Below are 22,264 nucleotides of genomic sequence, written 5' to 3'. Positions count from 1 at the left end.
TTCATAAACACAGGAAAGCACTGTCACAGCTTTGGCTGTCATTCATAAACACAGGAAAGCACTGTCACAGCTTTGTCTGTCATTCGTAAACACAGGAAAGTACTGTCACATCTTTGGCTGTCATTCATAAACACAGGAAAGCACTGTCACAGCTTTGTCTGTCATTCGTAAACACAGGAAAGCACTCTCACAGCTTTGTCTGTCATTCGTAAACACAGGAAAGCACTGTCACAGCTTTGTCTGTCATTTGTAAACACAGGAAAGCACTCACAGCTTTGTCTGTCATTCGTAAACACAGGAAAGCACTGTCACAGCTTTGGCTGTCATTCATAAACACAGCAAAGCACTGTCACAGCTTTGTCTGTCATTCGTAAACACAGGAAAGCACTCTCACAGCTTTGTCTGTCATTCGTAAACACAGGAAAGTACTGTCACAGCTTTGGCTGTCATTCGTAAACACAGGAAAGCACTGTCACAGCTTTGGCTGTCATTCGTAAACACAGGAAAGTACTGTCACAGCTTTGGCTGTCATTCGTAAACACAGGAAAGCACTGTCACAGCTTTGTCTGTCATTCGTAAACACAGGAAAGCACTGTCACAGCTTTGTCTGTCATTCGTAAACACAGGAAAGCACTGTCACAGCTTTGGCTGTCATTTGTAAACACAGGAAAGCACTGTCACAGCTTTGTCTGTCATTCGTAAACACAGGAAAGCACTGTCACAGCTTTGGCTGTCATTTGTAAACACAGGAAAGCACTGTCACAGCTTTGTCTTTTTGTCATCATTTTATTTCATCCGTTATTTTCTCCTATTTGACAAGATGGCCGACTGAGCCAAGACAAAATATATCCCAGTGTTTGTGATCCTCCATGAATCACTATTGAGCTTGTGACAAGTGTTAACAATGAAACAGACATGTTAGACGTAGTGTGAGGAGTTCAGTGTTCTGTCTACTAAAGCATAGAGGTTCCAGTTCAATTCTGTTGTCCACGTCATCCTCCATTTGTCCACTGGGGGGAGCAGTTTCTGAAGTGTGCCTCCTGATTCTTCTTCAGATGAAATCTGGGACTGTAGGAATTCACAGTTAGTCAGCCGACACAATCGGTGCAGCATAAAATAAAATAACTCTTCAAAGATTCCAAGTCTATAAAAAGGAGTGGTGTGTTGGGGAGTGAGGGTCAGAGGTGGTCGCTAGTCTGCCTGGTGATGCCCCTGGAGTCCAGTCCATATGACGGTCCTGTAGAAGCAGTGCCCCGTTCAAATTCCTTCACAATGCAATCTTCCTCATTCCTCCCTTCCTTGAAGTAATCACTGATTAGACATGACAGAACAGGTGAACAAACCCAAGGGTGCCCCCACATGGCTTCCATCTGTCCAGACAGTCATTCAGCCAGAAGCTTTGAGTTCGAGTCAGTTCATCCCACACTCCACACCCTCCTCCCCCAGCGCTAGTGAGGTGGCGGCCGGGCCTGGCCCAACATCCTGAGCCGGCTCTGGTCGATGACGTCTAGAAGGTTCTTGGCGTCTACGGCCAGGGCGTGGGCGGCCGTCAGCATCTGTTTCTTGTAGTCCTGCTGCAGGCTGGTCATGACGTACTGCTGGGCCAGCTTCATCTTGTTGATCAGCTCCGCCAGGTCAGAGTTCAACAGCTTCTGGGCCATCTCCACCTTTAAGATAAGATAGTACTTGATTAAAACATAAATGTTCCATATATTATTATTATTATAATATATTGAGAGATAAAATAGAAATAGGTTCAGTGAATGAACAGGGTGCATATATTCCAGTATTATGTAACTAATTAAAACAAAATGACCTGTATAAGAGAAGGCAGAGGGGACTAACATAGTACTGGATCAGAAATGGCCCATGCCTGAGTAACGTACCTCTCTGTGTGTGCTAGCTGGAAGTAACGTGATTGTTTCATCCACTGTGGCCAGGAGTGTTCTTAGTGCCAGACCCACATCCTGAAACACAAATATACTCATATGAACCAATCCTAGAAATCTGCTCTGTCCCGTGTAGCTTAGTTGGTAGAGCATGGTGCTCGCAACGCCAGGGTTGTGGGTTCAATTCCCACAGGGGACCAGTATGAAAATGTATGCACTCTCTACTGTAAGTCTCTCTGGATAAGAGCGTCTGCTAAATGACTCACTACTGTAAGTCTCTCTGAATAAGAGCGTCTGATAAATGACTCACTACTGTAAGTCTCTCTGGATAAGAGCGTCTGCTAAATGACTCACTACTGTAAGTCTCTCTGGATAAGAGTGTCTACTAAATGACTCACTACTGTAAGTCTCTCTGAATAAGAGCGTCTGATAAATGACTCACTACTGTAAGTCTCTCTGAATAAGAGCGTCTGATAAATGACTCACTACTGTAAGTCTCTCTGGATAAGAGCGTCTGATAAATGACTCACTACTGTAAGTCTCTCTGGATAAGAGTGTCTACTAAATGACTCACTACTGTAAGTCTCTCTGGATAAGAGTGTCTACTAAATGACTCACTACTGTAAGTCTCTCTGGATAAGAGCGTCTGATAAATGACTCACTACTGTAAGTCTCTCTGGATAAATGACTCACTACTGTAAGTCTCTCTGGATAAGAGCGTCTGCTAAAGGTAAAAAAGGTCAAATGGATAAAACATTTCCAAAAAGAACGAAACGTAAACGTTTTGCTACAATGAACCCTGATGATTGAATGTGGAGATAATGAACACTGTGTCTCTCCTACCTTGACCATTGGCACGTATTCCTCGGGAGGCGCAGGCTGAATTTTACTGGACATCTCTATGACAGCCTTCACCAGTCCTGTGACATTCTCATAGACCTTGTCATTAGAGCGGTCCAGGTTAGCAGTGGGGGGTGGGCTGATCTCCTGAGGCTGGAGCTGAATGAAGGAGAAAAATACACTGTGAGCAGAGATGGAGAAATAACAGAGAGGGACAGATGATTCATATAATGTTCAACCTTGCATTTCTTAACTCTCACCAATAGATGGCAGTATATATCACCAGTCAGTCAACACCACAGTCATTCATGGTAGTAAATCACAATGACAAAAACCCAAGGAATTTGAAATGTTTGTAGAGACTGTCACCAGTGGCTAAATCAAGTCAAACATATCCTTGAAATTGTACATTGGGTCTAAAGAGGGTTAGAGGTTATGTTAGGAAGATGTCAGCATCTGGAATAAACAATACATTCTATAATGGAGTTATTTGGAATTCAGCATTATTCCTAAATCATGTCAAAAGTGCACAGATCCCATTTAGGAAGAAGTCAGTGTGTTATGTTTAGGATTCAAAGGGTTGTTTGAAACAATGTCATAGACAAACACATTATTATGGCCACACAAACACAGATCTGAACATACACAAGCACTACATGTCCCACTATAAGACCTCTATATGGCCCACTATAAGACCACTACATGGCCCACTATAAGACCACTACATGGCCCGCTATAAGACCACTACATGGCCAGCTATAAGACCTCTACATGGCCCACTATAAGACCACTACATGGCCCGCTATAAGACCACTACATGGCCCACTATAAGACCACTACATGGCCCACTATAAGACCACTACATGGCCCACTATAAGACCACTACATGTCCCACTATAAGACCTCTATATGGCCCACAATAAGACCACTACATGGCCCACTATAAGACCACTACATGGCCCACTATAAGACCACTACATGGCCCACTATAAGACCTCTACATGGCCCACTATAAGACCACTACATGGCCCGCTATAAGACCACTACATGGCCCGCTATAAGACCTCTACATGGCCCACTATAAGACCACTACATGGCCCGCTATAAGACCACTACATGGCCCGCTATAAGACCTCTACATGGCCCACTATAAGACCTCTACATGGCCCGCTATAAGACCACTACATGGCCCGCTATAAGACCTCTACATGGCCCACTATAAGACCTCTACATGGCCCGCTATAAGACCACTACATGGCCCGCTATAAGACCACTACATGGCCCGCTATAAGACCTCTACATGGCCCACTATAAGACCACTACATGGCCCACTATAAGACCTCTACATGGCCTGCTATAAGACCTCTACATGGCCCACTATAAGACCTCTACATGGCCCGCTATAAGACCTCTACATGGCCCGCTATAAGACCTCTACATGGCCCACTATAAGACCTCTACATGGCCCACTATAAGACCTCTACATGGCCTGCTATAAGACCCACTTTATCGATGGTAAAGAGGTGTTGTGTCAGTACGGTGAATGGAAGAAATGCATTAGGATGAGAAGGCTGAAGTGGTTCAGTGAACAGACAACAGAACCCTGGTTGAGTCTCAAATGGCACCCTATTTCTTATATACTATACTTCTGACCAGGGCCCTCTGGTCTAAAGTAGTACACTATATAGGGAATGGGGTGCCATTTGTAAAGCGCCCCAAATCAGATGATGCATTAAAAGTTCACTGTTACCAGAGATACAGATGGACTCCATTGTCCCACCCCACCCCACTACACAACCCAACCCATAGCCTGCTTTTTCAGCATCAAATAACAACTGATTGACAATTCTGTGAGAAATTAGGTCTAAAGAGACACACACACACACACACACACACACACACACACACACATATGAGCGTATGAACGTACACACACACATTCACAGTGTTCTCTTACCCGCCAGGGCTAAGTTCAACAATAGTAAGGCAGAGGCAAGAGGGACAGAAGAGGGAGAAAATATTAATGCAACAAGCATTAACAATACACGCAATAACACCAGAGAGCAAAGTCTCATCCAGATAAATAAGGTTTTGGAGAGGTTGGTTGAGTAAATACTAAAATATCTACAGAGGTGGTGACTCAAATGTTGTGGTCATGAAACTTTGTCTGTGTTTATACAGGCAGCCCAATTCTGAAAATGTACCTAATTATTGGCAAAGGATCTGATCTGATTGGTCAAAAGACCAATTACTGGCAGAATATCAGAATTGGGCTGCCTGTATAAATGTAGCCTTTGTGTTTTATTTGACATGTTTTTATCTTTTGCATGAATCCCACTAATTCCCTCATCAGAACAGGGAACAGGTTGCCATGGTAGTACAGTACTGAGTACATTGTAGTACAGTGTCACAAATGACATCCTGTTTCCTATATAGTGCAAAACGTTTTACCACTAGGGCCTATGGGGCTCTGGTCAAAAGCAGTGTACTATATAGGGAATAGGAAGCCATTTGTGATGCATGATATCATAGCCCAGTCTGACCATCTCAGTTCCAGTCATGATGGGCTGATAAAGACCATGTCAGTGTTTACATGTTGCTTCTTTCTCAGGAAGAAGGAACCACATTAGAGTATTCCTCTTGTTAAATCATTTCCATGCTGATGGTAAGAAGGCAGTGTAATGGAAAGAGTGTGTTCCTTCCCAGGGTGCATTGCAGGCCTGACTGCCTGGTCGATCATGTGGTATTTATGAGCGTGTTTGGGGAAGGAGGAGAGAGCGGGTGAACTACAGCTGGGACTGCTTTAGCTGAGGCTTAGGGTGCACCTCAAAAGGCCCCCTATTCCCTATTTAGTGCACTGCTTTTGACCAGGGCCCATAGGACTCTGGTCAAAAGTACTGTAGTGCACTATATAGGGAATAGTGTGCCATTAGTGACGCAGCCTAATGACACCAAGGCAGTGGTAGCAGAGCAGAGCTAACAGTTTGTATAAGGGAAGGTAACGCTCCTGGATGTTCTGTGCTGACACAGAGAAACTCAAGCGGACTGTTGCCATAGTAACCATCACTGGGGAAAATAGTGACATCTCCGGTCGTTTGGGTGTCATAAAAAAGGGGAAGTCTGTGTATTTGAAATACAGTGGTAGTCGTTGTGATCTGGCCAACATGGTAAAGTCATGTAGGAATGTTCTAACAGGAATAGGGACAGTTAGTCATGTTTTAGATGCATAGTCATGAACTTCTCAGCTTAAAGTTAGAATCCTTAATTGCAACATTCATTTTTGCACGTATAAATTAATTAAACACTGAACGTACAAAACATTAAAGACACTTGCTCTTTCCATGACATAGACGGACCAGGTGAATACAGGTGAAAGCTATGATCCCTTATTGATGTCACTTGTTAAATCCACTTCATCAGTGTAGATGAAGGGGAGGAGACAGGTTAAAGAATGATTTTTAAGACTTGAGACAATTGAGACATGGATATGGCCCACTATAAGACCTCTACATGGCCCGCTATAAGACCTCTACATGGCCCACTATAAGACCTCTACATGGCCCACTATAAGACCTCTACATGGCCCACTATAAGACCTCTACATGGCCCACTATAAGAGTGCACCGGTTTGTGTCAAGAACTGCAACACTGCTGGGTTTTTCACACTCAACAGTTTCCTGTGTGTATCAAGAATGGTCCACCACCCAAAGGACATCCAGCCAACTTGACAACTGAGGGAAGCATTGGAGTCAACATGGTCCAGCATCCCTGTGGAACGCTTTGGACAAATTGTAGAGTCCATGACCCTACGAACTGAGGCAAAGGGAAGGGGGTGCAACTCAATATTAGGAAGGTGTCCTTAATGTTTTGTCCACTCAGTGTATATACGCATTGATATTTGAAGAATATAACTTGTAAATGCCTCAGGAGCTTAGTTCAACTGTCGTACCTCATCAGAACCCAACATATGAACCTGTTTTACTCTGATGTTTGTAAACAAAGTAAATGTAAACAAACACTGTCTAGCCTCAAAACATGGTTACAACTATCATGTTGATATCATGGATGGTCAGTCCTTGCATCCACAGCTCTGTCTATGAATTTGAACGTGGTTACATTTCTCCAGGTCCATCCCTCAGCTTTTTACCAAAACAGAGGTGGGGTGAACCACTTTGTTCTCATTTCAATGAAGGATTCTAGCTTTTAAATGATGGATGAACACTTTGTTTAGGAGTGCACATGCAAAAGTAAAATACCAACACAATAACTACAAATAAATTGAAACAACTTTGAGACATGTAAATCTGTGGGCTTAAATTGAGCGATGAAGCCAAATGACTGGATTGTTGTAGAATGCGTGTAACGTTTGATTGGTAGATATGGTAGAATAAAGATGTGAGCATCAGTTTACCTTCACTCCCTCATTGTAGCTGTCCACGGGGTTCAGGCTGGCCAGACTGCCCAGGTGACTGGGGGCTCCGGGACGGGGGGGTTTCTTTGGTGGAGCTGCATGTTCTGTTGAGGCAAAGGACCCATCAGATACGTACAATAGAATCAACAGATACTTAAACTACAACATATAGTACAATATATGCATGTTATGTGGAGGCGAAGGACCCATAATCAGTTACATAAGGAATAAAACCAACGCATGACTATATGGAAGATGCACAGGAATTGTAGCATTTCTTATCAAACTCTCACAGATTCAACGATATTCCTATCAAATATCTACTATTATGGCAACATAAACTAATACAGGCCTAGCAGAAATAGCCAAATTCTCAGCCTGTCAACATAGTTTAGCAGTTAAAATGGTTGAGGAATGTGCTAGAACAGTTGAGGGAGTCAGAGTTAGAGTCAGAGTCAGTCAGAGTTAGAGCCAGTCAGAGTTAGAGCCAGTCAGAGTTAGAGCCAGTCAGAGTTAGAGCCAGTCAGAGTTAGAGCCAGTCAGAGTTAGAGCCAGTCCGAGCTAGAGCCAGTCCGAGCTAGAGCCAGTCCGAGTCAGAGTCAGTCAGAGTTAGAGCCAGTCAGAGTTAGAGCCAGTCAGAGTCAGAGCCAGTCCGAGTCAGAGCCAGTCAGAGTTAGAGCCAGTCAGAGTCAGAGCCAGTCCGAGTCCGAGTCAGTCGGAGTCAGAGCCAGTCCGAGTCAGTCCGAGTCAGTCAGAGTTAGAGCCAGTCCGAGTCAGTCAGAGTCAGAGCCAGTCAGAGTCAGAGCCAGTCAGAGTCAGAGCCAGTCAGAGCCAGTCCGAGTCAGAGCCAGTCAGAGTTAGAGCCAGTCAGAGTCAGAGCCAGTCCGAGTCCGAGTCAGTCGGAGTCAGAGCCAGTCCGAGTCAGTCCGAGTCAGTCAGAGTTAGAGCCAGTCCGAGTCAGTCAGAGTCAGAGCCAGTCAGAGTCAGAGCCAGTCAGAGTCAGAGTTAGAGCCAGTCAGAGTCAGAGCTAGTCCGAGTCAGTTAGAGCCAGTCAGAGTCAGAGCCAGTCCGAGTCAGTCAGAGTCAGAGCCAGTCAGAGCCAGTCCGAGTTAGAGCCAGTCAGAGCCAGTCCGAGTCAGAGCCAGTCAGAGTTAGAGCCAGTCAGAGTCAGAGCCAGTCCGAGTCCGAGTCAGTCGGAGTCAGAGCCAGTCCGAGTCAGTCCGAGTCAGTCAGAGTTAGAGCCAGTCCGAGTCAGTCAGAGTCAGAGCCAGTCAGAGTCAGAGCCAGTCAGAGTCAGAGTTAGAGCCAGTCAGAGTCAGAGCTAGTCCGAGTCAGTTAGAGCCAGTCAGAGTCAGAGCCAGTCCGAGTCAGTCAGAGTCAGAGCCAGTCAGAGCCAGTCCGAGTTAGAGCCAGTCGAAGTCAGAGCCAGTCCGAGTTAGAGCCAGTCAAAGTCAGAGCCAGTCAGAGTTAGAGCCAGTCAGAGTTAGAGCCAGTCAGAGTTAGAGTCAGTCAGAGTTAGAGTCAGTCAGAGTTAGAGTCAGTCAGAGTTAGAGTCAGTCAGAGTCAGAGCCAGTCAGAGTCAGAGTCGGTGTCAGAGTCGGAGTCGGTCGGAGTTAGAGCCGGTGTCGGAGTCGGTGTCAGAGCCAGTCAGAGTTAGAGTCAGAGTCAGAGCCAGTCAGAGCCCGTCAGAGTTAGAGTCAGAGAACCAGGGGAACATTGAAAACAATACGTGTAAGGTAAACCTGTAATTACATTGGCTGAGACATTACCTGGTTTGCCTATGGGTTGGTATATGTGCTGGTTTCCTGTCTGCACAAACAAACACAAACAAGCAGTTGAAATAAACCAGCAGGATTCATTCCACATTTCCAACAGTGTTTTTCCACAACATCCCAGTGAGCAGTCTCTCTGGTGTCATCTGTGTTGTGGTCTCTCCACCAACACTCAAAATACTCCTGCTGCTTGGATACACAGACCTAACCGGACCACAGCCAACCACCAGTTTACATGGCGTTCCACAGTAAAAACACATCTCTGCTTTACTGTGATAGCCCTAAAACAAACTGTAGAACAGACCATATGCAGTATTCCCTGTTTAAATGTAAGTCAATAAAACACTTGCTGATTGAAGTTTACAGAATAACCTAGAGGTTATTGAGTTGTATTCAATATTTGTGTGCATCAACTCAACATGCTAAATGGCTATCCATCACTCCTTGGCTTCATCCTCTGCCTGGCTATAATTATTATCAGGGAGACAGATTCTGACAGTTATCTCGCCATGAAGCAAGATTTTGGTTTTGCAAATTGCCCAGTAAAATAGAGTGGATTGCATGAGAGCTCCTGCATTAATGTGGCCAGTGTTTTAAACTAAGAGTGGGTTTGGTTTGGGGCTATACCCTTCTAATGGTCCATGCAGCTCAGAACACAGCTGTCCATACAGCTCAATGTAATGATACTGAGCAATGACAGGGAACAAATGAAATAGTTCTACATTCTATGTCCTAATAGTTATATGTTCTAATAGTTCTACATGCTATGTCCTAATAGTTCTACATGCTATGTCTTAATAGTTCTACATTCTATGTTCTAATAGTTCTACATTCTATGTCCTAATAGTTCTATGTTCTATGTCCTAATAGTTCTACGTTCTAACAGTTCTACATTCTATGTTCTAATAGTTCTACATTCTATGTTCTAATAATTCTACGTTCTATGTTCAAACAGTTCTACATTCTATATTCTGATAGTTCTACATTATACATTCTATACATGAGAACAGATGGATATTCCTTCATATCAGTCAGTGTTCTTTTCTTAACCCCTTGACTTTCCCTTTTCCAGTTGAAGGTAAATCCCGAGAGTGCTAAAACAAATACATACAACTTGCTTATGGAATGCCAATGTAGTAAGCATGTACAGTGCATTCAGAAACTATTCAGACCCCTTGACTTTTTACACATTTTGGAAAAACAAGGTTTTTATCACAATTACATAAGTATTTAGACCCTTTACTCAGTACTTTGTTGAAGCACCATTGGCAGCGATTACACCATCGAGTCTTCTTGGGTATGAAGCTAGAAGCTTGGCACATCTGTGTTTGGGGAGTTTCTCCCATTCTTCTCTGCAGATCGTCTCAAGCTCTGTCAGGTTGGATGGGGAGCGTTGCTGCACAGCTATTTTCAGTTCTCTCCAGAGATGTTAGATCGGGTTCAAGTCTGGGCCACTTAAGGACATTCAGAGGCTTGTCCCGAAGCTACTCCTGTGTTGTCTTGGCTGTGTGCTTAGGGTTGTTGTCCTGTTGGAAGGTGAACCTTCACCCCAGTCTGAGGTCCTGAGTGCTCTGGAGTAGGTTTTCATCAAGGATCTCTCTGTACTTTGCTCCGTTCATCTTTCCCTCGATCCTGACTAGTCTCCCAGTCCCTGCCACTGAAATACATCCCCACAGCATGATGCAGCCACCACCATGTTTCACCGTAGGGATGATGCCAGGTTTCCTCCAGACGTGACATTTGACATTCAGGCCAAACATTTGGCATTTCATCAGTCCAGAGAATCTTGTTTCTCATGGTCTGAGAGTCCTTTAGGTATCTTTTGGCAAACTCCAAGCGGGCTGTCATGTGCCTTTTTACTGAGAGTGGATTCCATATGGCCACTCTACCATAAAGGCTTGATTGGTGGAGTGCTGCAGAGATGGTTGTCCTTCTGGAAGGTTCTCCCATTTTCACACAGGAACTCTGGAGCTCTGTCAGAGTGACCATCAGGATCTTGGTCACCTCCCTGACCAAAGCCCTTCTTCCCCGATTGCTCAGTTTGGCTGGGCGGCCAGCTCTAGGAAGAGTCTTGGTGGTTCCAAACTTAATTTAAGAATCATGGAGGCCACTGTGTTCTTGGGGCCCTTCAATGGTGCAGATATTATTTGGTACCCTTCCCCAGATCTGTGCCTTGACACAATTCTGTCTCGGAGCTCTTTGGACAATTCCTTCGACCTCATGGCTTGGTTTTTGCTCTGACATGCACTGTCAACTGTGGGACCTTATATAGACAGGTGTGTGCCTTTCCAAATCATGTCCAATCAATTGAATTTACCACAGCTGGACAACAATCAAGTTGTAGAAACATCGCCAAGGATGATCAATGGAAACAGGACGCACCTGAGCTCAATTTTGAGTTTCATAGCTAAGGGTCTGAATACTTATGTAAATAAGGTATTTCAGTTTTCTATTTTTAATACATTTGAAAAAAATTCAAAAAACCTGTTTACGCTTTGTCATTATGGGGTATTGTGTGTAGATTGATGGGAATTTGTATTTATTTAATACATTTTGGAATAAGGTTGTAACGTAACAAAATGTGGAAAAAGAGAAGGGGTCTGAATACTTTCCGAATGCACTGTATCTATTATGCATTTATATGTTGAAGCTCTCTGAGCCAAAGTCGTGTTTTAAAAACTGATAGCATCTATCTGTCAGGGGGCCTGTTGCTATTTTACCACAAAACCATTCAGTAAGGAAAACATTTATGCCTGCTAATATACTGCACTACAGCGTAAATACAGAAACACTGGTTTGATTGACTTGAGGCTCTAGAGTTACTACACAGGCTGTCTGGGAGTGTTCTCTCCCACTGTACGACTGACTTACTGTAATACTCACTGACTCACTGTATACACAACCCCATGCTAGGAGTGGTACAACAAGCACAGACAACAGAGAGACATTGACGGGAACCCCCCTCCCCCTCCAGACAAAATCTCTTTAACATCTTTTGAGTGAAAGCCCAAGGTATTTTGCATATTTGTGAGAGAGGTAAAGAGAAAATGAGATAGCGTTGACTGTTATTCCATCCAGGGAAACCAAGTAAAAAGAGGAGACTTACTGGGCCTTGGAGGATGCAGTCATCCCGGTCAATGCTGCCTCTGGAATTCCTTGAATCCGGCTTCTGGTTGTGACCGAGAGACACAGCAGGTTAAATGAAGGATCGAACGAACAAACAAACAAATGCTCAGACTGATTTCAATGTGGAAAACAATCATTATTTCTCTATATCACAGTGATAATGGACATTACTTTGCTATAACTGTGGTATGACATCTGATGCACTGATATTCAAATCAGTCAGATCAAATCTAAATGAATATACAATATCATGACAAATACAAATCACTGCTACGTAAACACAGGACAAAATGGTAACAAGAGACATTCTCCGCTTGATCCTTGGAGTCGTCATTATTATTTGTGTGTGTGTTGTATTGTAATATAGGGTTTCAGCTAATGTAAGCTAGCTAAGCTTTGACGTGACTTTCTGTTGCTGAGGTAAATGCGCTGCTCATCCAACTTGCAGAAAGCGCGAGACCCAACAACTGCGCATGCGTAAAACCCTTACATCGCTCGATACCGTTTTCCACAAGCAAAGTGACATTAGATTGCAGCTAAAACCACATCTTCTGAGCGACTTTATCTAATGCGATGTAACGCGCCTAAAGTTGTTTTAAATGGTTTTCCAGTGCACTTGTCGCTGTTATTTCTTGATGAGCATCAATTGTAGTATGTTAATATTTTTTTCTAGTATGATCATATTTTTTCTAGTATGCTAATATATTTTAACATCTACATTAGTAGGCACATTCAATTATTTATCTTTCTAGCACTTCAACACAGAAGGAACAGTTGTACACAGCTTAGAATCCTGCAGCGCAGCAAATGTACTCCTGCTGCTGCTCTGCCCGTTAACTTATTAAAACTTCAGTCTCACGCCAGCTGCCTGCCAAACTATTTACATTCCTCTCTCCTTCCCTCCCTCCTTCCCTAATGCTGTACCAGTTTTCCGAGGCAGGACTTGAAAACCTGCATCCTTTGGACTGCTGTTCTCTGCTGGGTGTTTCAGTGCCTGGGAGGAGAGCATGGAGCGAGCTGCTAGGAATTCCATCAACAGGATGAGAGAGGTTCCCCAGTTTTACTCCTGTTTACACGGCTTGGCTCACTGACTGACTGACTGACTGACTGACTGGCTCGCTGACTGACTCACACAAAGTGAACATGCTGCCAGATAGTGGTCTTTCTCTGTTGGCCTGCCTCTCTCTCTTCCTCCCTCTTTGTCTCTCTCTCTCTATCTCTCCACCTCTCGCTCTCTCACCCTGTCTCTTTCTCCCTCCCTATCTCTCTCCCTCCCCTGGTCCTCTCCTTCCTTTCTTCTAGTAGTCCCTCCCCTTGTATGAAATAAGAGTCTACGGGTCTAAACTACATACAACCTACTCAGCTTTCCAGCAAAGATCATTTGGCTTTCACCAACTCTGGGTCAAAATAAGTTTACCATACTTGACGGCGCATGGAGGGACAAACCTATCATTAGCTAGGAATTTGCCTTAGCCACACCTGGGCGCACGCGCCCACGCACGCATGCACGCACGCACGCACGCTTTTTGTTTCCCCCTTTCTTCTCTGAAACCGCCTTTGTCCGTTGAAAGTAAAAAATTATCCAAGAAGTGAACTGAGGCGCTCTGGGACACATCTCAGAGATAATGATACGGTACTACTAAAATAACTGAGGGGTATGAAGCCAGTGCAAAACATAATGTACAACATCTGTGCACAATTAACACAGGTCTTTCCAAGGAATGATGATGTACCTTTGTGTCAGACATTACAGTTGTAAGTAAACACCCTGAAAACAGAACATGAAGGGGCAAGTCTGTTATCTCCTGCATCACCATCAGAAGGGTTACAGGAGGCAGGTCTGTTATCTCCTGCATCACCATCAGAAGGGTTACAGGAGGCAGGTCTGTTATCTCCTGCATCACCATCAGAGGGGTTACAGGAGGCAGGTCTGTTATCTCCTGCATCACCATCAGAGGGGTTACAGGAGGCAGGTCTGTTATCTCCTGCATCACCATCAGAAGGGTTACAGGAGGCAGGTCTGTTATCTCCTGCATCACCATCAGAGGGGTTACAGGAGGCAGGTCTGTTATCTCCTGCATCACCATCAGAAGGGTTACAGGAGGCAGGTCTGTTATCTCCTGCATCACCATCAGAAGGGTTACAGGAGGCAGGTATGTTATCTCCTGCATCACCATCAGAAGGGTTACAGGAGGCAGGTATGTTATCTCCTGCATCACCATCAGAAGGGTTACAGGAGGCAGGTCTGTTATCTCCTGCATCACCATCAGAAGGGTTACAGGAGGCAAGTCTGTTATCTTCTGCATCACCATCAGAAGGGTTACAGGAGGCAGGTCTGTTATCTCCTGCATCACCATCAGAGGGGTTACAGGAGGCAGGTATGTACAACCATTATGTGTGTGTTTGGGATGTGTGTATGTATATATAGTGTGTGTGTGTGCTTGTATATGTGTGTGGTATGTGTGTATGTATATATATATATAGTGTGTGTGTGTGGTATGTGTGTATGTATATATAGTGTGTCTGTGTGTGTGGTTTGTGTGTATGTATATATAGTGTGTGTTTTATTACCAGGAAGCGTTCCTCCTGCTCCAGCCACCGCTGGTCCTCCTCCATCTGCTGCTGTTGCATCATCAACTGTTCCTCCATCAGGAGGGGGGGCAGAACCTGACCCATCACCTGCATGTCCAGAGACCCCCTGTCCTGAGACAGACCGACACAGAGAGAGAGAAAGAGAGAGAGAGAAAGAGAGATATAGAGAAAGAGCGAAAGAGAGAGAAAGAGAGAAAGAGAGAGAGAGAGAGAAAGAGAAAAAGAGAGATTGAGAGAGAGAGAGAGAATCAGTGCATTGTCCCTCACCAACCTCAATCGCTACTACAGTACCATCTTGTTATTGGGAGCATCAGGTGTACAACACTGGTCCATCCCCAGATCCTTACCTCCATGTTGGGGGACCACATGGGGAGGTCCTGCTGCCGGTGGTGGTTCCAGGTGTCATGGGGATCGTGGGATGCCTGGGAAGGGTACATCCCACTGGTCACGGAGGGCATGCCGTGGGGGCCTGGGTATCCTGCCATCTGGGAAGGACAGGGGCCTTTGAAGTAATGGCCTTAGTAATGTATCTACTTAGATCAGGAACCCCCAATATCCCAACTACCAAAACAGAATCCCATGACATCTAGGGAAAGGCCTGTTATAACTACTGTATAAACACAGGGTACTGTCTCATGTCTCTCTGTCAGTGTGTTGTAGTAGCTAGGCTATCTGCTAGTGGTTATGCTGTTTTAACTACTTAATAACACAATGTACCAGCTCTCCTTGCTCTACCTGTTAGTGGTTATGCTGTTATAACTACTTTATAACACAATGTACCAGCTCTCCTTGCTCTACCTGTTAGTGGTTATGATGTTATAACTACTTTATAACACAATGTACCAGCTCTCCTTGCTCTACCTGTTAGTGGTTATGATGTTATAACTACTTTATAACACAATGTACCAGCTCTCCTTGCTCTACCTGCTAGTGGTTATGCTGTTATAACTACTTTATAACACAATGTACCAGCTCTCCTTGCTCTACCTGCTAGTGGTTATGATGTTATAACTACTTTATAACACAATGTACCAGCTCTCCTTGCTCTACCTGCTAGTGGTTATGATGTTATAACTACTTTATAACACAATGTACCAGCTCTCCTTGCTCTACCTGCTAGTGGTTATGCTGTTATAACAAATTAAAAATGTACATTTGAGTCATTTAGCAGACACTCTTGTCCAGAGCGATTTACAGGAGCAATTAGGGTTAAGTGCCTTGCTCACCGGTACATCGACAGATTTACCTAGTCGGCTCGGGGATTCAAACCAGTAACATTTCGGTTACTGGTCCAACGCTCTTAACCGCTAGGCTACCTGCCCCCCCCCCCCCCGTGTACCAGCTCTCCTTGCTCTACCTGGTAGTGGGTGGGCTGCCCCAGGTGCTGTGGGCTGGGGTAGAACCCCTCACTGGAGCGTGGGCTTGGGTACCCTGGTCTGCTGGGCTATAGAGAGACAGACAGAGAGCTCTGTTAAATACATGCTGCTGCTTCATCTCCATAGCTAGGTCTGGGTTAGATAGAGCTAGGCACACACACACACTGACTGGCTGGCACACACACACACACACACACACACACACACACACACACACACACACACACACACACACACACACACACACACACACACACACACACACACACACACACACACACACACACACACACACACACACACACACACACACACACACACACACTGACTGGCACACAAACTACAGATGCAATGTGTGTGGACAGAGTTAGAGCTGTTCAAAAGGGAAACAAAGAAAGGCTATGAAACAAGCAGACGGTTAGTTCAACATCCACAAAAAAGTTACATGAGAGTTCTGGTGTTGGACTTAGTAGAGTTGCTGGTTATTTTTGGTGCGGGGGAGGGGGGAATGAGGGTAGAATAATCATCTCCAATTCAGGGTGACTTGTTGATAGGCAGGCAGGCAACAATCTCCTCCTCCACTGAGCATTGCACTCAGACTTTCCTTATATTTAATCATAGCGAGACATCTACCTTACAGACCTTTTCACAGTAAGCTTCTCGAGGCCAAACCTCCCGATTAGCAAAAGACAGTGAACAAAACAGAACAGGCTGTAAGTTACAACATGTGACAACACTGTGGAAACATGAAATGATGTGCAAGAAGTTCAGATGCTCATTTAGAACACGTACAATAGAAACATCATAAAACAGGAAATTAAAAGATTCTACATGGTTGTACACAACGTTGGGATGGCTAAGATGACGACAACGGAAGCATCAACCAACCGTGTTGAAAAAGGACCAATGAGAGCAGCATGTTTTCATGGTAGAATAACAGTAGATTGCATCATCCAGAGATCTGGAGGGAGGAGACGTCACCCTGCTGTACAGTACTGCATACTGCATCCCAAATGGAACCCTGTTCCCTAACATAGTGCCCTTCTTTCCTCCAGAGGCCTATGGGCCCAGGTCAAAAGTAGTGCACTACATAGGAGAAAAGGGTGCCATTTGGGACAAGGATTACACAAGCATCCTACACAGGCTCTGAAAGTGAGTGACAACCTGAGGACATTTCAATAGCATTTCCCCCTCAAGGCCAAGGCACATTGTGTTAGCATGTGTTAAGACAACATGCCGCTTTCCAAACAGCTTAGTGTCACAATATTCAACAAAGAAAATCACTAAATCTACGTTGGGCCAAAACATTATTTAATTCTAAATGTAATTTAATGTTACTCTAGTTTGTTTGCCATCATACTCAGTGTAAGTATTTAGGCGACAGCTTTTAACAAATCCACAATAATCATCTAACTAGATTTAAAGCCATTTTGTGTCTCTTGTCAAAGTGAAATAGCACTATAATGGATCACTGTTGCATCCTAACAGGAGCCCTATGAGAAACAGCCAGTGATTTCTCTACATAACTTGACACTGAAATCCCTGGATTGGAACTGAACAGTGTCCAGCCCTGCTGTGTGTCTTTCAGAGAGACACCACTAGAGTGGCGTATGTCAAAACCTTTACAGCTCTGATCTATTTAATGCTGTGGCCCTCTGTCCTGTCCTGTTCCACCGGCCTGTATGGATCTGTGGACTGCATGGGTCAGCTGCTGCTTTTGGGGTGGCTGTAGCATGTCAGTGTGGAGGTGGGGGTAGAGGATCTGACCACCGCAGGGGGCATGGAGGGTCTCCTCAGGGCTGCACGGTGGGGGGTGGGGGGGGGGAAGGACAGTTGGGGATATAACAGGGAGGGCTGAGAGCCAAAGCATTGAGGTATAGGCGCCGACAGACATTCCAGACTAAAGCTTTGCTGCAAGGACGGCCGACGGGGGACGGGGGGGGATTGCAGACAGGACAGGACGCACACAATGTGTATAGCATGATGAGACAGACAGACAGACAGACAGACAGACAGACAGACAGACAGACAGGACAGACAGGACAGACAGGACAGACGGAGGGACCAGACATACAGACGGAGGGACCAGACATACAGACAGACAGACGGAGGTACCAGACAGACAGACGGAGGTATCAGACAGACAGACAGACGGAGGTACCAGACAGATAGACAGACGGAGGTACCAGACAGACAGACGGAGGTACCAGACAGACAGACGGAGGTACCAGACAGACAGACGGACCAGAAAGACGGAGGGACCAGACATACAGACAGACAGACGGAAGAACCAGACAGACAGACGGAGGTACCAGACAGACAGAAGGAGGGACCAGACAGACAGGCAGACGGAGGGACCAGACAGACAGACAGACAGACAGATGGAGGGACCAGACAGACATACAGACAGATGGAGGGACCAGACAGACAGACAGATGGAGGGACCAGACAGAGGGACCAGACAGACAGACAGACAGACAGAGGGACCAGACAGACAGACAGACAGATGGAGGGACCAGACAGACAGAGAGACGGAGGGACCAGACAGACAGAGAGACGGAGGGACCAGACAGACAGGCAGAGGGACCAGCCAGACAGGCAGAGGGACCAGACAGACAGACAGACAGGGAAGATGGAGGGACCATACAGACGGACAGGGAAGATGGAGGGACCATACAGACGGACAGGACGGAGGGACCAGACAGACAGACAGACGGAGGGACCAGACAGACAGACAGACAGATGGAGGGACCAGACAGACAGACAGACAGACGGAGGGACCAGACAGACAGACAGACAGACGGAGGGACCAGACAGACAGGCAGAGGGACCAGACAGACAGGCAGACAGGGAAGATGGAGGGACCAGACAGACAGACAGACATATGGAGGGACCAGACAGACAGACAGGACGGAGGGACCAGACAGACAGACAGACGGACAGATAGATAGACAGACAGACAGACAGACAGACAGATAGATAGACAGACAGATGGAGGGACCAGACAGACAGATAGACGGAGGGAGACAAGGGAACAGAGACACACAGACAGACATATAACAAGCACATTGAGACATGATGGAACATTGCTGAAGACAAAGCCAGCTGGGTGATAAGCTGTAAGTAGAGAGCTGGTAGAGGAACTAATGGGGAAGGAGAGCAGGGAAGTCAACTGGGGAGGAGAGCAGGGTAGTCAGTGGGGCGGAGAGCTAGGTAGTCAGTGTGGGAGGAGAGCAGGGTAGTCAGTGGGGGAGAACAGCAAGGTAGTCAGTAAGGGGGGGACAGGGTAGTCACATAAAATAGTCCCTTGATTAAAGATTCCCTTGATAAAAAAGTATCTTGATAAAATAGTCTCTTGATAAAATAGTTCCCATCAATAGTCATCACACTCAGCAAAAAAAGAAACGTCCCTTTGTCAGGACCCTGTCTTTCAAAGATAGTTCATAAAAATCCAAATAACTTCACAGATCTTCATTGTAAAGGGTTTAAACACTGTTTCCCATGCTTGTTCAATGAACCATAAACAATTAATGAACATGCACCTGTGGAACGGTCGTTAAGACACTAACAGCTTACAGACGGTAGGCAATTAAGGTCACAGTTATGAAAACTTAGGACACTAAAGAGGCCTTTCTACCGACTCTGAAAAACACCAAAAGAAAGATGCCCAGGTTCCCTGCTCATCTGCATGAATGTGCCTTAGGCATGCTGCAAGGAGGCATGAGGACTGCAGATGTGGCCAGGGCAATAAATTGCAGTGTCCGTACTGAGACGCCTAAGACAGCGCTACAGGGAGACAGGACGGACAGCTGATCGTCCTCGCAGTGACAGACCACGTGTACCAACATCTGCACATTATCGGTACATTCGAACATCACACCTGCAGGACAGGTACAGGATGGCAACAACAACTGCTCAATTTATACCAGGAATGCACAATCCCTCCATCAGTGCTCAGACTGTCTGGATTAGGCTGAGAGAGGCTGGACTGAGGGCTTATAGGCCTGTTGTAAGGTAGGTCCACACCAGACATCACCGGCAACAACGTCGCCTATGGGCACAAACCCACCGTCGCTGGACCAGACAGAACTGGCAAAAAGTGCTCTTCATCTGACGAGTCGCGGTTTTGTCTCACCAGGGGTGATGGTTGGATTCTCATTTATCGTCGAAGGAATGAGCGTTACACCGAGGCCTGTACTCTGGAGCGGGATCAATTTGGAGGTGGAGGGTCCGTCATGGTCTGGGGCAGTGTGTCACAGCATCATCAGACTGAGCTTGTCGTCATTGCAGGCAATCTCAACGCTGTGCGTTACAGGGAAGACATCCTCCTCCCTCATGCGGTACCCTTCCTGCAGACTCATCCTGACATGACCCTCCAGCATGACAATGCCACCAGCCATACTACTCGTTCTGTGCGTGATTTCCTGCAAGACAGGAATGTCAGTGTTCTGCCATGGCCAGCGAAGAGCCCGGATCTCAATCCCATTGAGCACATCTGGGACCTGTTGGATCAGAGGGTGAGGGCTAGGGCTATTCCCCCCAGAATTGTCCGGGAACTTGCCTTGGTGGAAGAGTGGGGTAACATCTCACAGCAAGAACTGGCAAATCTGGTGCAGTCCATGAGGAGGAGATCCACTGCAGTACTTAATGCAGCTGGTGGCCACACCAGATACTGACTGTTACTTTTGATTTTGACCCCTTCTTTGTTCAGGGACACATTTCTGTTAGTCACATGTCTGTGGAACTTGTTCAGTTTATGTCTCAGTTGTTGAATCTTGCTTTGTTCATACAAATATTTACAGATGTTAAGTTTGCTGAAAATAAACGCAGTTGACAGTGAGAAGACGTTTCTTTTTTTGCTGAGTTGATATGGTGGCTGTACACAGAGCTGTTCAGTCACAGCAGCCAGCAGTGTTTGCCCATGGTGGAGACTAGTTCCTGAGAATAGGACCATGGGTTAACAATAGATAAGGCTTTAGATAATGCGAACAGCTGCAGCAGAGAGAAAACTGGGAACAGAAATGACATTAGTATATCAGATAGAAAATGAAAGCTCTCTAAATAACATTGGAGGATGGAAGAGGTGAAGCTACGAAGAACGTTTCCCTCAGAATAATGTCTAACAGACAGACAGTCTGACCAACAGAAGTGAAATTGTGGCTCCAAGCATGTAGACCCCACCCGATTCAATGTGTAATTCCTGAGGGAGTCACTGACTAAAGCCTCAAGCTTGACTGTACTGTTGTATTTGTGTACAGTGTTTACAGATGTCACACCATGAAAACTCCTCTTGTAATGGGAGCAGCCAACTGACAGACTGACTGCCAAGATAGGTGTTGATGATGACGTCTGTGACCTCCTCGTGGCCAAGGCATAAAGTCGCTGTGTGTGTGTCTGTGTGTGTCTATTAATGTGCTTCTGTGTGTGTGTGTCTAAAAGTGTGCATCTGTGAGTGTGTGTGTGACTCTCTCTCTATCTCTGTGTGTGTGTGTGTGACTCTCTATCTGTGTGTGTGTGTGTGTGCGCGTGTGTGTGTGTAAGCTCTTACTTTAGGCGGCGCCTCGTCGGACCCCCCTGAGTCCCAGGACACAGAGACCTGACGTCTCATCTCCATACGTGTCCTCTCCTTCTGCTGCAGCTTCTCCTCCTCCAATATCTGACTGCAGAGAGACAGAACAAACCACTGTGACTGTGTGTGTGTGTGTGTCCGTGATACTATCAGACTTCAGGAGTGTCCAGCCAGGAGCATAACTATAGTTTAGTTCAGCATCTCCTAAAAAGACCTAAACCTGTGGTGCTGTGGCTTTGAGAGGGGAGGAGAGATACGCTGGATAAACTCTGTACAGGTTATTGTACTGTACTGTTCCTGTACATGGTGACAGGTTTCTCCACTAGAATTCAGGGATGGATATTGTTGCAGCGTAGCTACAACCACAAGGTCCATGTCCTTCACTGTTAAGTCCTGCTGCGTTCTCAGATGGTTTTGTTTACAGAGCTGTCCTGTTAGCTGACAGGGTGGGTTTCACACAGCTGAGTACTACAACAACCTTCCCTTGTAACCAGCTACATCCTCTTGTCCTGAGCTACAGTACATAGGATGCATACCAAATGGCTCCCTATTTCCTATATAGTGCACTACTTTTGACCAGAGCTCTATGGGCCTTGTTTAAAGTAGTGCACTATAAAGGGAATAGGGAGCCATTTGAGAGTCAGACAATATGGTACACACATAGGACCTTAAGGAATACAGAGTAGGGA

The 22,264-nt window shown here is 45.6% G+C and overlaps 1 protein-coding gene and 1 non-coding gene across 2 annotated transcripts in view; one reads left to right on the top strand and one right to left on the bottom strand.

Annotated features, from left to right (window-relative positions):
- Positions 1–775: 775 nt before the first annotated feature.
- The window catches only part of LOC120048834 (focal adhesion kinase 1-like), a 144,984-nt gene continuing 123,495 nt past the window's right edge, over positions 776–22,264 (bottom strand). Inside the window, exons 23-32 of the mRNA XM_038995104.1 lie at positions 21,555–21,666; positions 15,988–16,074; positions 14,978–15,115; positions 14,610–14,741; positions 12,019–12,081; positions 8,910–8,949; positions 7,141–7,244; positions 2,733–2,888; positions 1,887–1,967; positions 776–1,667 (exon numbers count right to left, since the gene is read on the bottom strand). Of these exons, the coding sequence (XP_038851032.1) occupies positions 1,449–1,667; positions 1,887–1,967; positions 2,733–2,888; positions 7,141–7,244; positions 8,910–8,949; positions 12,019–12,081; positions 14,610–14,741; positions 14,978–15,115; positions 15,988–16,074; positions 21,555–21,666 (1,132 nt within the window). The 3' untranslated portion in view covers positions 776–1,448. The remainder of the gene's footprint in view (positions 1,668–1,886; positions 1,968–2,732; positions 2,889–7,140; positions 7,245–8,909; positions 8,950–12,018; positions 12,082–14,609; positions 14,742–14,977; positions 15,116–15,987; positions 16,075–21,554; positions 21,667–22,264) is intronic.
- On the top strand, positions 2,015–2,088 carry trnaa-cgc. Its single transcript has one exon. It is a non-coding gene; the product is annotated as a tRNA-Ala (tRNA).

This window comes from Salvelinus namaycush, chromosome 5, assembly GCF_016432855.1.
Source record: "Salvelinus namaycush isolate Seneca chromosome 5, SaNama_1.0, whole genome shotgun sequence".
Lineage (NCBI taxonomy): Eukaryota > Metazoa > Chordata > Actinopteri > Salmoniformes > Salmonidae > Salvelinus > Salvelinus namaycush.
The sequence above is the reverse complement of the archived record's forward strand: the minus strand, read 5'-3'. Positions and strand labels throughout refer to the sequence as shown.